This window comes from Strix aluco, chromosome 19 (assembly GCF_031877795.1).
Source record: "Strix aluco isolate bStrAlu1 chromosome 19, bStrAlu1.hap1, whole genome shotgun sequence".
Taxonomy (NCBI): domain Eukaryota; kingdom Metazoa; phylum Chordata; class Aves; order Strigiformes; family Strigidae; genus Strix; species Strix aluco.
The window spans coordinates 14,790,706-14,806,552 of NC_133949.1; the positions used below are offsets into that span (position 1 = coordinate 14,790,706).

The 15,847-nt window shown below is 58.3% G+C and overlaps 1 protein-coding gene across 2 annotated transcripts; it reads left to right on the forward strand.

Moving 5' to 3' along the window:
• Positions 1 to 1,308: 1,308 nt before the first annotated feature.
• Positions 1,309 to 15,492, forward strand: DUSP14 (dual specificity phosphatase 14). 2 transcript variants are annotated; one of them, XM_074845261.1, is made up of 3 exons: positions 1,309 to 1,503; positions 11,821 to 11,919; positions 13,338 to 15,492. In XM_074845261.1, the coding sequence occupies exon 3, from the start codon at positions 13,512 to 13,514 to the stop codon at positions 14,106 to 14,108; it is 597 nt and encodes a 198-aa protein (XP_074701362.1). In that variant the 5' UTR covers positions 1,309 to 1,503; positions 11,821 to 11,919; positions 13,338 to 13,511; the 3' UTR covers positions 14,109 to 15,492. The 2 variants fall into 2 exon arrangements, with proteins under 2 accessions (XP_074701362.1, XP_074701361.1); XM_074845260.1 differs by having other exon boundaries at positions 13,394 to 15,492.
• Positions 15,493 to 15,847: the final 355 nt, after the last annotated feature.

The window sequence follows — 15,847 nt, forward strand, 5'->3', positions numbered from 1 at the left end:
TGTTAAAGCGGAGGCTGTCCTCCTCCTCTTCATCCTCCTCCTCCTCCTCTCCCCAGTGCCAGGCAGCCTTGTCCCATCCCTGCCATGGTGGCGAGGTGGGTGGGTGGGAGCAGACCCTTCCACCTCAGCCTGACGGTTTCCAGTTGAAGCCAAACTCTCCCCTTTGCAGTGCGGGTCCCCCCACCCACACTGTCCCTCCATGGGGACCCTGGCCCACCCTGCTGCCAGCAAGGGACCAGCCTGGCCCCCAGCACGGTGCCCACGAGCAGCCCTGGGAGCCAGGGGCCCCCCTGGGCCACCCTCCTTCCTTTACCCTGGATCCCAGCATGGGGAGGAGAGAGCAGCGGCTGTGGATTGGGGATGTCCCGAGTCCACAAAAACCAGGTTCAAATCTCTCCTAGGGCTGTCCCAGTCCCTGCTGGGCACCCACCTAGTCCGCACAGGGACTCTGGCACATCCCCATCCCCACAGGGACCCCGCCACATCTCCACACACTCTGGCAGGGTCCCCATGGGGACACGACATGTCCCACCCCTAACAGGGGCCCCACCGTGCTCCTTCACAGATCTGGCTACATCCCCACACGCTGTCACCTCCTCAGAGAGACCCTGCCCCATCCCCACGCCCACAGGGACCCTCTCACATCCCCAGAGGGGTCCCGCCACATCCCTTCATTGACTCTGACACATCCCCAGCACCACAGGGCCCTGTCATGTCCCCACAGGGCCCCCTGCTCGTCCCCAGCCCCACAGGGCCCCTGTTATGTCCCCACAGGGACTCCCACTCATCCCCCCCAGGGCCCCTCACTCGTCCCCAACCCCACAGGGACCCCCACTCGTCCCCACATGTTGCCATGTCCCCACAGGGACCCCCACTCCTTCCCTCATGATGCCATATCCCCCACAGGGCCTCTGTCATCTCTCCCCAGCCCCACAGGGCCCCTGTCTTATCCCCACAGGGCCCCGCACTCGTCTCCACACGCTGCCATATCCCCACAGGGCCCCGTCACGTCCCCCCAGGGACCCCTACTCGTCCCCAACCCCACAGGGACCCCCCACTCATCCCCACATGTTGCCATATTCCCACAGGGACCCCGTCATGTCGCCACAGGGACCCCCACTCCTTCCCCCACAACGCCATATCCCCACAGGGACCCCACTCGTCCCCACACGCCGCCATATCCCCAGAGACCCCCGGAGGGGAGGGCCGGGGGCCGCGGCAAGCGCTGTCGCACCCCACCCGCGACGGGACACGGGGCCCGGGCCCCGGCGGCGCCTTTAAGGCTGGGCCGGGCGCCAGCTGCCTCCGCCCCGGGGCAGAGCCGGGCGGGCCGGGCCCCGCCGTAGCCTGGAAACCGCCGCTCGGCGGGCGGAGGGCGGCCCCGGCAGCGCCGCGGTCAGGTGGCAGCCCCGGTAGACGGAGCCCGGCTGCCGCCCGATAAAAGTCCTGCCCCGCCGCCCCACCGCGGCCGTGAGGGAGCGCGGAGCCGCCGGAGCAGCCATGGTGAGAGCGGGCCGGGAGGCGGTGGGCGAGGAGGGGGGGGGGAAGCGCGGGGCCCGGGCTCGCCCCCGCCCCGGGGCCGGTAGCCAGCGCCGCCTGCCAGGGCCGCCGCCGTTCCTGGCTTTCCCTGCCGCGTTATTTTAACGCTCGCTGTGGTAACTGCGCCTGCCAGTGCCCCCCCTCGAGAGGCAGGGAAGCGCGGGAGAACCCCCCCCCCCCGCCCCTCCCGGTGCCCCCTCATCGTGGCCTCAGGGCTGCCCGCACAGCCGGGGCAGAGCTGCCCCCCATCCCACGTCACCCCCGGCAGAGCGGGGGGACTCGGGCTGGGCTGTATCAGCCCCCCCCGCCCCCCCCCAGCCCGGTGCGGAGGGGCTGGATGCGGCCCTCGGTGCCACGGTCGTTGCCAGGGTCAGGGCAGTCCCGCCTGTCTGAGAGCGTGGTGGCTACGGTGGGACAGTGTGGGCCACCGAGGTGGCCACACCAGGAGGTGCCCGAAAGAAGAGGATGAGGTGAAAACCTGGTGGTGGGTGGTCAAACCCCGAGCACACCCGGCCGGAGAGGGGGGCTGGTGTCCGACCTGCACCAGAGCAGCCGAGCGCCGAGGTCGGGTCTTTCCTTGACGTGGAAACCGGCCTCGGCCCCCGCGGTGCTGCCGGAGCTGAGCCCCGGTGCCTGGCTCCCGCCCGTCGGGGTGCGGCCGCCCTCGGCACCCCCGTCCCCGCAAACCCGGGCGCGTGCCGGCGGTTGGGTGGCCCCAAAACCCAACCGGCTGCGTGCGCGGCCCTTGACTCAGCGACCGAGGAGCTTTGAGCAACACCGGTGATCGATGAGTGGTGTTTGGCTGTAGGGAGATGGGGAAGGATTATAACCTGTTCGACTGGGCAGCAAATGAGTCTTTTATTCTGGAGCTCGGAGTATTGACAGATGTCCTAATATCGTGTTGCAAGTTCAGTTTATCCCTAACGCCGCTGCCACAGGAATGGTGGAGGGATTAGCACTGACAAAACACTGTTTTCTCTTATGATACACCGGATCAGCCGTCCCCGCGCTGGCAGGGAGCAGATTCCTCCCCCAGGCCTCTCCATCCACCTTGGTGCGTGTTGCCGGTGGCTGGATGGCCTGTGTAGCGCTCCGGTTCCCCGGCAATGAAAACCACGAGTCCCCGGTTCGGAGAGCTCGTGCCGGTCCCCACCGGCAGAGACCCGCTGCCATGGCTTGGCTAACGCGACCCCGGTGAACGTCAGGAGGGGAGCAGTAATGCAGCAGGTTTTAATCGATTTCTGCCTAGAAGGTGTGAATGTGCAGCGCTGCCTGTCCGTCCTGTCCCCGAGAGCTCGCCTGGGTCCTGGGTTGGGGCGTGCACAGCCCAGCCTTCCCCCAGAAACAAAGGGGAAATCCCAGGGATTTTGTCCAAGCTCTGTGGGGTCTGCTGCAGGCTCTGGCAGCACTTCCTTGTCGGTCAGGGCAATATTAAAATTTGCATGGCTTAATTCCATACCTGATCCCAGCTGGAATCTCTGAGCTGGAAAGGCACAGAGCTCATGCTGCTCTAGTGCTTGAAACGTACAGGGTGTGGGGGGAAAAAAAAAATTCTAAACCAGACATTACGGGAGGGAGGAAAGAAATGCAGAAGCCTACACGAGAAAGTCTCAGACCTCTGTTTTGAGACTTGGTACCAGCTTTGTCCCGAGGAACCGGCCACGTGGCACATCTGGGCGTCCAGGCAGAAGTCAGGGATGAGGAGAGGGGGAAAAGGCACCTGGGCAAGGCAGCGGGTACTGGGAGCAGCTTCGCTCCCGCTCACCACACTCTACACAAGGCTGTTCACCACCGCAGCGGAGAAGCCTTACAGGATTCCTGCCACCACTGCAGGACCTTCCTTCCAGGGTGGTTTTCCCTAGAAGGTGGGGGTAATGCTTCAAACCAGGTACGGGAGCTTTCCTCTCCAGGTACACAACCCTCGCCACACACACGCTGATCTATCGCTTCAAAAAAGACACGGCGAGCGGCCATAACGCAAACAGAAATGCAAATATCTAGCAGATAGGGCTCTGGCATTTGGAAATATCTGAAAAATATCTGAGGAGCAGCCCCAGCTCCCCAGCTGTTTGGAAATAAAGCCTTAAACTAGAAGGCAAATGCACTGCCCACCCTTCCTTGGGCACCGCAGGGCTGGGGGTGGCTGCAGAGCACTCCCTAGTGCCAGCACTACAGCTTGTGGGCTAGTCTCACATGGCTACTCCCCTGCTTTAAAAAAAAAAAAAAAGAAAAATAATAATAATAAACATCAGGCAGGCTTTAGTTTCCCAGCAGGAAGCCTCAACAGGTGCCCCTGTGCTCACTCCAGCCCCATGCCCCACAGCTGGCCAGGTTGGGGTTCCCGGCCTGATGAGACTTTATTTTCGCCTCTGTCAACATCCCACGCCGCAGCACGGAGGGTGGCTGCGGGTCCCTTCTCCTTGGGGGGAGGCTGAGCAGCAGCTCACGAGGGCAGGAGTCCTGGTTTGCGAAGGAAATCTGAATTTTTTCAGTGTTCCTTCTGCTGGGCAAAATACAATTTCCCTCGGCCTTGAGCAGACAGAGCTACGTACCGGGAGGCGAGGGGCGCTGGCCCTGAGCTGCTTACATGGGAAGCATTCGCTGCCGCATGTAAACTTGATTTCCAACTAATTGATTAAAATTAGCCTCCCTTCCTGTTACCCTAAGCAACCCCATCGATGTGCTCAGAAGGTGACCTCATTCCTTACAGCTGCTGTGGGCGTGCGGCCGGGCGCAGCCATCAGCCCATTCCCATCCTGCTTTCTTGCTGCCCTCCCTTCAGCTCTTGCTTCCTGCTTTTACTGCCCAGTGCTGAACCACTGCCTGGCCTTGGAGAGTGTGGGCAGCCCCTGCCTGCCTGCCTGCCTGCAGGGGAGTCTTCCAATGGGGGCTACTTCACGGTCAGGTTTACCAGGGGTGCCAGGCTTTGAGACCCCCCCAGAGCAGTTGGGCTGCATCCGGAGCGTGCACCAGTTGGCAGTGCCCCTGGAAAAGGTCCGGGTGAGCACCAGCGTGGAAGCACTGGGCAGCTTCCAGGGCATGTTGCAGTGAATTTGCAGCTACCTTGGATTTTATGGGGTTTGAGGTGGGTTGGCAGGGACAGGGTAGAGCCTGGAGCTGCTGCCCCAGTGCACAAGCCTGCCACATAAGCAAGAGGCACAACCCAAGCAGCCCTGGTCCCTGCAGAGAGCAGGGTCACACAGGAGCAAGCACACCAGGTCCCTCTGTTTTGTTCAACTAATAAGGAAGAAATTGTGTCCCTCCTGTCAGCTGTGACTGCGCAGGGCAAGTCCCCAGGAAAAACAAGGCTCCATCTTGCAGCACCCTGGGAGCCAGCGCCAGACGTGAGTCTTGCTCCCTGAGCACACCCCAGCTCCTCTCCATCCGTGTCCCTTCAGGGTCACGCACACTTGGACACAGGGAGCTGGGGATGGAGCAGGGGAGCTTTTCTAAATTCCACCTGCAAACCAGATGCCATCAGCTGGCACCAAAATAAGCCGTAGCCCTTCAGAGCAGACGATATCTCCACTCGGGGTTTGAAAACAGCCCTTGGTGTTCAGCTGAGTACAGAACTGATGCTGCACACAACCGTAGGATCCCATTCATGCCTCCTCCTGGCTTAATTCTGTTTTTTAAAGAGACTTTCACCACTCACCAGTGAGTTTTTAAGTAAGATGTGGATGGCCATGCTACTGTCTTGTGCTGGGGCCCCGCAGGTGAGCCCTGTGCCCCCGCCACTCTCTCCAAGCGACTGGTGCGTGGTGCGTTAGAGCCGGCGGCTCCAAAATAACAGACATTGCTTTAAAAAGAAAGATGGTTTGTTTTTCTTGCATAAAATCCTCTTGCTGGTTGCTGAGGGAAGCTTGTCCCCAGAGCAGAGCAGCTGTATCATGTAGGAATTTATAAATATCAGCGTGCTTTCGCTTGCGCCCGCGCCTGCTCCCCATCTCGCCCCATCCCTGCTGCCAGCCGGGAGCTCTCCCCATGGCGAGAGATTTTGCTGGCAGGATCCAGCTGTGGAGCGGGGAGGAAGCAGCCCTGCCTGTTCCCACTCCGCAGCAGCAAGGAGGGGGCGGCTGCGTGGCAGGGAGCATGTAGCGTGCCCGTGGGCAGGCTCTGCTGCCTCGCCGGGGAAATAGTAGCAGCGTGAATAAAGAGTCAGTGGAGCTGCCTCCCCCTTGCCCGGGAGAGGCACGCAGGCAGCCAGGGACCCTGGCCAATGGGCCAAGCAGCATCCTCGGATGGATCCTTCTAAAAACCTCACCACCCATTTTTTTCCGCCTTTTTGGTGCTGGGAGAATAGGAAATCAGGGAGGCAGGCTTTGCCTCACAGAGCGAGGAGGGGCTGAGGGTCTGGCAGAGTACTGCCAGGCATTCAGGAGCTCATTGCTGGGCTGATTTAGAAGTCACCAACCATAAGGCATGCCCTGATGCTCTGTAAACGCCTGCAATGCTACCCATGCGTTTTCCAATTGCTCGTTAACCCCTCATAAGTTTGCTCAGTGTATTATCCCCAGCAGCCTGGTCACAGACCAAGGTTCGGTGTGCCTGCAGCATGGGCAGAGACTGGCTGCAAGAGCAAGGATGCTGCTCCTGGGCTGCAGGAGGCAGCTGGGTGAGGCTTACAAAGTCCTGGCCTTACCCAAGCCTGCCCAGAGCACCAGGCACGCCATCGGTGCCCGTGGAAGGGAGGTGAGCTGTGACGCAGGAGCATCTGCTGTCACCCCTCCAAAAGCAGCGTCACAGCAGGCTGGGACAGGCTAATTAGGGTTCGTCAGCCCCGCAGCCTGGAGAGCTGGCTCGGGTCATGGGAGCAGCCTGAATTCCAGGTGTGTGGAGGAGGCAGTGCCACACCAGGGGAAACAAGGCTTTGTGCTTGTGGACAAGCGTGTGTGATCCGGGATTGTGCAAAGGATAAGCCTTGGGACCCATCGCAGCCATACCCTGTGAGATTCTCGTGTAAAGGGGAGTTGTGCCCGAAATGCACCACGAAACCTTTGGGAAGTTACCAGGGTGTTCTTGCAAGCGCAGGAGACCCGGTTGTGCTGTGTGCTGCGTGAGCGGCCAGGCCTGCGCAGAGCTTTGGGCAGACAGATTATTATCTTGGTTCAACATCTGACGGCTTCCATCCTCTGCTCGCCTGAGAGGGTAATGCAGGCAGCAAGCAGGAATCAATCAGGGTTCGGTCAAGGCATCACCCTCCTGCTTCCCCTTCCTTCTTTTCCGCTTCAAAACCAAACTGCTCATCCCTTCTGTCACGGGGATGTGCCGATGGCTCTGAACCACACGCCCGAGTGGAGTCTGTAACCACTTCAGGAGTACATCCACGACAGCCAAAGGGGAGCGCAGAGACCCCGGCGCAGCAGTGAGCTGCGGTCGCTGCCGTGACGCTGGGGAGAGACAGGCCTGCCAAAGGCCTCAAGCCCACTTCAAACTCCCGTGGACTCAGCACGAGCAAGACCTGACCCTGAGAATGGCTGCAGTTTGTGCTCTCTGCCAAAATTTATTTTAAATGCTGTTCTCCCAGACCATTTCTGAAACAATTTGCTGTTCAGCCTAGTTAGGAAGAGCCCTGAGCAGGCTTGTTCATTCAGCGCCTGCAGTATTGACTCTTCTCTTTACTGCAGCATTAGAGAGCATTTGTCATCTCCAAAATGAATAACTTTTCCTCTCCTGGGAAGGGGGAGAAGGCTCGCTTCAGTACTGACATTTCACACACCCAGCTCGCAAACCTGCTTCGAATCCCAGATGATGCTCTGGGAATAAAACCAGGGGCTTTGGTGCCTTTGCTCTATCAGCGGAGCAGGGCCCGCCGCTCACCTGGTCCTCCTCACGCGCTAAACTTGCCGAGCACCTCTCGGGCGCTGCCCTCCACACCCCCCCAAAGGATGCCCTGCTCAGCTGTCCCCTCCCGGCAGCGGTGGGGCAGGAGGAGCAGAACGGCTGCCAGAAAGCCAGGGGCACCCCGCGAGCGGCAGCGAAGCCAGAGCAGGACCAGTCGTCCCTTCCCACCCGGTGAGCTGGCTCCCGAGTCACACGTCTGCAGAGTTTCACGTGGTCCGGGAGGAGGGTCTGGGAGAGGCTCTCACCCCTGCCAGGCACCGGCTACGTTGCCACGTTACTGACAGACAGTCTGACACCAACTGAAAGTCTTAAGTCCCTCAGGAAGGAGTCACAGCCTGTGCTCTCAAGCCAGAGGAGCCTTAAAAAAAAAAAAAAGAAAATAAAAAAAACCCCCAAAATCAGAGAAAATCACCCAGCAGCACCAGAATAAGAAACCAGAAGCTCAGACTTGCCAACTCATTGTCTAGAGACCAACAAGCAAGGCGTTCCCCTCCTGTCCTAGAGATCACAGCGTATTTAACTAACATCTGCCTGTCTTTCGAGCATTCAGAGGTGTTTTCAAGCCTTTCTCAGGAGGCCCAGGAATGCTTTCCTGTGGGAATGTTTGTTAGCAGTACTGCGTTCCTGGGAGCAAAAGCAAGAGAAACAAACTCCAGCTGTCACAAGACTTGGAAGACCAGAGCCGTAAGTGTTGCCAGCAGTAACCTTTCTGATGGTCTGGACCACCCAACACGCAAACCATCGCATTGGTGTCGTTGCATTGCTTTTGAAACCCTCTTGCCTGGAGGGGAGTTGCTCTGATCCCAGAAAATCCAGCCCAGGTGGGATAGTGGTGTCAAACTGGTCAGTGCTGTGAAGGCACACACCACGGGCACAGCTACGGCGGGCAGAGCGCCTGCCCCTTCTCCCGGCAGATCCAACCCCTGAAGAACCACACAGCCGAGCCTCGAGGTACAGCAGAAACAGGCGCAGCACCTGACACGAGCCAGACAGACCTGAGCGGTGGGTCTGCGGAGAGCCGGTGGGTGCAGGTCGAGGTCCTGGCTATGGTGGGTGCTGGAGAAGTGGCCCCTCGCTGTAAACCTGCGCCCAAGGGCAGTGCTGGCCAGGAGCTGTGTGGGGAGGACCTGGAGGCTTTGAAGACCAGAGTCATCTCCAGGCTGTAATTACCCACCTGCTGCCCCCACCCCTCATTATGAAGATGAGAGAAATGGCAGAACCCATCTGCCAGGGAGGGAAGAGGCTGCACTGGTGCCCCCCTTGTGTCACCAGGGACCCACTGCCACCCTGAGGGGGTCCCAGCCCTCCTCAGTAGCCCAGCGGGGTGGGCATGGAGCTGCAGCTGGTGTCAGTGCATGGGGAGGACCAAGGCAGAGTCTAGAAAGGGATCTACTGAGGGTCAGGGCTGTTACAAGATTATTTAATCCATTAATTGGAGTCAGCTCAGCAAACAAGGATGCAATGGCAGGAATATCTGGCTGCTACTGGCCCACCACCAGCCAGGCTTTGCCCGAAGGACCACGCTGCACCCACTGGGAATTTCGGCCCTTTGTGGGAAGCCACAACCACATCCCGTCCCCTTCGGAGGGCGGCTTTCGGCTGCGCCATTAGCCAGCCCTGGTTGTGACGAGCCAGCCGAGACAGGCCCCAGCACCCCGAGGACGCTGACCTCAGGCCTGTGGGACCACCCCAGCCTACACAACCACTCAGAAACCCAAACCAAGATGAAACAGGAGGAAATGCGGTTGTTTTTTTCACAGGGGGTGGCGCAGGCTGGCTGTAGTGGAGCAGCTCTCCCTGGCTCAGGGCAGGGGCTGAAGGAGCCCCAGGGCCAGTGCGAGGAGCCCGTTTGCCGCTGTGCTGGCCCCTCCTGCCACCGTCCTTCGCGGGTGCCAGAGGTGGCACAGCCAGGGCTGGGCTGTGTGCGTGCCCGCTTCATCTTCAGCTATTTTTCTCTTTTTTTTTTTTTTTTTTTATTTTGTGCGCACAGCAACGGCTGGGAAGAAGCTTTTCAGTCTCTGCCTCTCTCTCTGCCCCAGCACAATGACGGGAACTACCGCATGAAGAGCAACAGTGTTGGGTTACAGCAGGGACGCGGCCGGATAAAGCGGGTGTGTTGAGAAAGGCAAATGGAGTTTCACGGGAGCCAAACAGCAGATTTGAGGCAAGCCTTTGTCCGAAGCTGGGGCCAGGCAGGAGGGTTAAGAGAAGGTGCAGCTATCAGGACAGATAGACTCCTGCCTGTGAGCCTGGTAGCAGCTCCTAGTCGTCGGCCGAAGGCCCCGCACCCAGCGCGCAGCCTCTGCCAGCCGAGGCCCCGTTCATTGTCAGGCTCCCTGCAAGCCGGCAGCTGCTCAGCCTGGTATGTGTGGGCAGGAGGACCGCGGCTTTGTCACATGCCTGAGACAGCGTGTCGCAGCCGGTGGCATCCCAGCCAGCTCCTGCTGCCGGAGCCGGGAAACACGGGAAGGGACACTGGCACCTGCCCCTCTCCCTTAGCACCTTTCCCCCAGCGTTATCTGCTCCTGCCGGCGGGCACCATCCTCAGCTACCAGGGATTTGGTCCGATGAGCACAGCAGCCTTATCTCTCACTTACATAATGAACTCCTCTCCAAAACATTAACTCTTTCTGCAGAAGAGCTGTTCTGGTTCGAGCAGAGGCAGTGCTGCCTGGTGTCGGCCATTTGGAGCCCCCGGGAAGTGGTGTGGCACTGGGACATGGGACTGCAGGCATCTGCCTGCATCCCCAAAATCCACCCTGTCCCCCCCGCTGCTGCAGACAGCAAGGAGAGGGGGGACAGATGGACAGATGGACGCCTCCCTTGCGCTGCTCCTCTCCTCGGGGAAGGAGCGTGTCCTGTAGCTCATCTGACTGACCCTCGGTCGTGGCCGTCTCAGGTGGCTGCTGGGGAGCGGGCGGCATGCCGTGTGCAAGCAGGCTTTGCAGAGCGAGCCCAGCCTGTCACATGCAAATGTCCGGATAAGTTGCTGCCTGCAAACAGGAACCACTTTATGGAAAACAGCAAAGCCCTTCCCAAACCGCCCCGAGGAACGCTCCGAGTCCCACTGGGGAGCAGCTGGAGCCCAGGTGCGGCAGCGTGGACGTGGGGGTGGCAGGGGCAGACAAGCGTGCTCAACCCCAAGGAGCATGTCAGAGCCCCGTTGGGGCAGAGATTAGGGTGCCCAGTTTGGGGGAGCAAGGCAGGGACGCTGCTGCCCTGCTCCCAGAGGTGCTGAGGCACCAGCAGGCCCTTGGCAGGCGAGTGGGGCGAGGCAGCACGTTTGCAGGTCGCCCTCTGCTAACGTTTCCCAGCCATCCTCGAGGGAGGTGCGGCATTACAAAAAAAAAAAAAAAAAAAAAAAGTCCCGTTTGCGTTTGTTGTTTGGCCTCCGGCCAGCTTGCCTCAGCTCCCCAGCACTTGCCAGAGCCTCCCGGCCCGCCCTGCCTGCCAGCAGCCCTGCGCCACGGTCTCCCCGCCGGCCGGCCTCCTGCCCGCAGCGCCCAGACCCACCGGGCGCAGCAGCTCTCCCTTCTCCGACCCCATCTCCAAAGCCAAGCCAGCCCCTTTCCCTCCTTGCTCCTGCTCCAGAGCTCAGCGTGCGGGTTCCTTCGTCATTTTTAAAGCCACGCATGGGGAAAGCAAGTCCTGTCCCTGGCCCAGGGAGGGGGCACGGAGCAGCCCCCAGCCCCTCGCTGGGGCAGAGGTGGCTGAGGGATGAGCCGTGTGAAAGCGGGGAGGGCGAGGGAGCGGCTGCCTTGCTCAGAGCTGGTTTGGGAGCTGGCGTCACTCCCACTCCCCATGGCCCAGCAGCATTTCCCAGCAGGCAGCAGCTTCACCTGCGCTCTGGGGGCTTGCAGGCTTTCTGGTCTGGCAGGAGAAATAAAAGAAGGGGGTGCTGCCACTGTGCTCTGCTTTCCCGGAGCGGGATGCCGTGGCTCACGGCCCCAGCTTTGCCCCTTCCCCTTCACCCTGCAGTTCCAGCAGTGCTGAGGGGAGCAGAGTCCTCGCCGAGGGGCTCCCAGGAACGTGCTTGGGGCACCGTCAGAAGAAATGCAGACCTGCACCGGCTGTCTGGGACTAGGCGAGCGTCTTGGCAGATGCTAAAGGAGACGTTAGAGCAAATTAATTACTTAAAACTTTTTTTTTTTTTTTTTGAGTCATGACTTCTGTGCCAGCCTCGGATTCCTCTGGGCCTACCGTGATTTGGAATGCTGTGTTGGCAGTGATTGGTGACGTTACGCTGTCGGCAGCAAGTGCCTTCGTGAGGCCTCTGTCTCTCCCCGGGGAGCGGGCAGGGAAGCCGCCGTCCTCCCTCCCAGATCTTGGACAACCACCTAAATCAGGTGGTTTAAACGTAGCTCAGCGGGGTTGCCTGGTGCCCGGTTTGGGGCCAGCACAGATCCCAGTAAACCCCGTGCTCTCCTCTCTCCCCAGCTCAGCGTTGGACACACTCTATGAGCCATCCCAGCTTCAGCAGCCCGCAGCACCCGTCTGCCCGTTGGTGATTCGGAGCAGGACAGTTTGTTACCGAGTGTAAGTACCTGAATCCTTTGTGTTGTCAGTAACAGCTGTTGGAGAGCAGGGATTTCCCCTGCTCAAAGGACTTGATTCCTTTGAAAAAAAACACACCTTTCCTTGCTGCTCCAGCCGGGGTGTCCGCAGGGGAAGCCGAGCGCTCACAGCTCTTCTTGTTGGGGCATGAACTCTTGCAGCACCAGCACTTTGGGCCCATGGATTCAGGAGCTGCTCAAGTAGCTGCCAGCAGGGAACAAGCCACAGAGGAAACCATGTTATGCTCATTAAGTTACCGTAGCGCAACGCCATGCCAAAAATCCTCTGGCAGCGTTACCAGCCACTGCTGAGACCTGCCGGCGCTTCCCAGAGGGCAGGATGCGGACAAACTGTCGTGTCAGCGCCGGGGAAGCTGCTGTGGGGGTCTCTCAGCCCTCTGAGAACCCTCTGACCCGGGGAGTTAACTGCTGGAGGGACAGACACCCCCCGCCCACAGCGCTGAGCAGCCCCCAGATCCTCTCCCCGCAGCGCCCAGGGCCACGGTGGTGGGCTCAGCTGTACCTGGGCAGGGCAGGGGCTCCCCAGCCTCTCCTGTGGCCCATCTCTAGTTGGAGAATGCACAGCTAAAAGGGGCTGGCAAATTAGTAATGCTCCGGGGCTCGTCCCCTTGCTTGCAGCTTCTCCACAGGCTTCAGTGAAGTCCTAAAGGAGTCAGGGAAACAAAAGCGGGGTCCTTCCCGGGGGCCGCGGCAGCTGGGGCTGCGTGGCTCACGGAGGCGATCCCAAGCCTTTGCGGCGTGGGTCTTTCTCCAAAGCATTAGTCAGTCATTAAAGCAGCAGGAAAAGAGCCTCCCTTGTCCCAGCCTCTGCTTCGGTTTTACTCTCGGCTTCTGACATAACCAGGTCACTCTTTCCACACTTCCCCAGCCTAGATGAGAGCCGATGACTGATCTGGATGGACATGACTCACTGCTTTTTCTAATGAGCAACTTTCCTCTGTTTATGTACTTTGGCGGGGCCTTTCATATACCTAAAAAAGGAGAAGGGTGCCATCGGGGAGAGGGCAGGGTGATCTAAATTGCTGGCATCTGCATCCAGCCCCAGTGAGCTGTTTCTCACCATCCCTTTGGACTCCGGCCAGCTGTGAAGTTGCTCCTTTTGAGCATGGGAAAGGCGTAGCTAAATTTCCACGTGCTAATCGGGGTGAAATGCCGTCCGGGCCCACAGGTAGGCTGCCTAAACCCTCGACGAGTAATTGGAGCTAATTAGGCTGGAAGCTTGCTTTTTTTTTTTTGTTACTATCTGTCCAGGCGATGCCTGGGGGCCCCGTGGTAATAAGCACTGTGCAAACCCCGAACCGCCTCACCCCACGGAGGTTTCCCGGTAGGAGGTTGTCCAGGCCACAGCGGGGCGAGTTGGGTTTTCCTTTTCTCTTGCAGGGACGTGGCCCCACCGGACAGCTGCCCGCTCATGTGGCATCGCTTGTGTTTTGCAGTGACTAAGCGGAGGAAGCTCTTGCTGTCCTAGCAGCACCAGGCCAGACAATCCTTCCCTTGGCTGAAGATCCCGTTGGATCCCTTCCCATAATGGAAGCGTGAGTGCCAAGATCCTCCATGACCTCCAGAAGCCACAACTCCTTACCGAGAACTCTGATGGCTCCGCGAATGCTTTCTGAAGGTGCCCTCGGGGGCATCGCCCAGATCACCCCCTCGCTGTACCTGAGCCGGGGCAGCGTCGCCTCCAACCGGCACCTGCTCCTCTCCCGGGGAATCACCTGCATCATCAACGCGACCATCGAGATCCCCAATTTTAACTGGCCCCAGTTTGAATACGTGAAAGTGCCTTTGGCTGACATGCCCAACGCCCCCATCTCCCTGTACTTCGACAGCGTCGCCGACAAGATAAACAGCGTGGCGCGGAAGCATGGGGCCACCTTAGTGCATTGTGCCGCTGGCGTGAGCAGGTCGGCCACCCTCTGCATCGCCTACCTGATGAAGTACCACAAGGTGACCCTCTTTGAGGCCTACAACTGGGTCAAATCGCGGCGCCCTGTTATACGCCCCAACGTGGGCTTCTGGAGGCAACTGATAGACTACGAGAGGAAGCTCTTTGGGAAGACGACGGTTAAAATGGTACAGACACCATATGGCATCATCCCAGACGTTTACGAGAGAGAGAGGAGACCCCTGATGCCTTACTGGGGAATTTAATGTGACTGCAGACAGGAAGCACAACCGAAGGGACTCGCTGTTCTGAGTCAACCAGACTGGAGACATTCCCTTCTCCTTCTACAGCCAATTTGGTTCTTTACCATACAGCAGAACCTCAACTAATTCTCACCTCACTAACCTGCAAGGCCAACGATTCCCTTCAAAGCATTTCTCTCTACAGGGATTCCCCCATCCGCATTTCTCTGATTTAGCAGAATGAGGTCTCCTTATAAGTTGATTCCTTCCATAAAGCCTCCCTCTCTTTTTCAGTCAGTTTATTAGTATCCTATGAGGAAAGGCCTGAAAGGCATTTGGCAGAGTTAATGAACAAAGTGCGCTTTGTGATGCGGTAGCCTGGATATTTCATTAATAGCTTGTTTGCTTCCTTGCAAAATCCTGTAGTGGCTAGGGAGCGGCACTAGCACAGAAGGAGCGAGGTCCTACTCCATGGCAGTGGGTTCTTCCGTGAGGCGGGAAGGCAGGCGTGCAGGCTTGTGGGGCTAGTGCTGGTGTTTTCTTTAACATCCGTAGTGACTCTCAGTATATAGTGTTTGAGATCTTTAGTCAGCTCTTAATCTGTATTAAAAGTAAAAAAAAAAAAAAAAAAAAAAAAAAAGAGTGAAGTCAGTCCATGTCGGCCACAAGCAAAATAAAATTTGAATGATTCAAATAAAAAAAAATTACAAGATCCTTTTTCACTCATTCCATGCCGGGGCAACAGTCCTGGAATACACTTACACTACTGAAACCGCTGGTGTTTTTTGTGGGTGGAAAGGAAACAGAGATCTTGTCCAAACGTGGCTTAAGACAGAAGCGAGAGGTTAACCCTCCCCGCACTGGACAGCCAAAGAAACGTTTAGAAAACTCTGTGTGCGTGGCCACCTTCCAGAGGGGCTGGGCTGTGTTTTCCAATATTCAATCAACCAGTAAATTGGAAGTAGGTAAATCCGCTTGATTAGCTCTAAGTATGGTCGTGATCTGCCTTAGCCCATCTCTGAATCACTTCATTATGTCCTCAAGGTTATGCTGCATTCTAGAGTTATTCTGTGCGACACGGCGATCTGCTCAGCCTCCCGGAGGAGGATGGCTTTCCGGGGGAGGCGCTGCCTTGTTCTGCGCCTGACGAGAGCGATTCCAGCCCAGGATGGGGGAGAAGCCTCCCGGCCGTGGCTGCCCTCCCTGCACGGGAAGGGACTGGTTTCGTTGGAGCGTAACGGGAGCACCAGGAGAGCAAGGCAAGTCCGTTCCTCGATGAGACGTTTGTGTCCTCTGTTGCATCTCTGAAGGAGGAATACGCAGATTGCTGGATGCCGAGATAGCTATCCGATTAAAATGAGATTCTATACTTGTAAAAAAAAAAAATCAATAAAGATTAAAACAAGAACACGTGTTGGTTTCTTCTTCAGAACCCTGCTAACGTATCTCAAGTAACAGCGGGAACGTGCTGTAATGCTGAGCAGCGGCTCTAAACAAATCTGGACCTCGGTCCTGAGAACTGTGACCTGCTGCTGTTGCTTGGCTGATGGCTTTACAGTCCAGCCGGGGGTCCTGCAGCTCCTGCTCCTCACCACAGAAGCCAGGCAATTAGCTTGGCCATTTCAAAATGTTCATCTTCTCAAGTCGCAGCTGAACAGGTTTTAGGGAGCAGCGGACACAGTTAAAGCTTTTCTCCATGAGCCGCACCGCGTCAGGGCTGCGGCACAGGTTTCCCCAGACTAAGAGCTGCTAGGGCTGGAGTA

Bases quoted from the DNA above. Each gene is read 5' to 3' on its own strand.
- DUSP14 (XM_074845261.1), top strand. From the start codon at position 13,512: ATGACCTCCAGAAGCCACAACTCCTTACCGAGAACTCTGATGGCTCCG.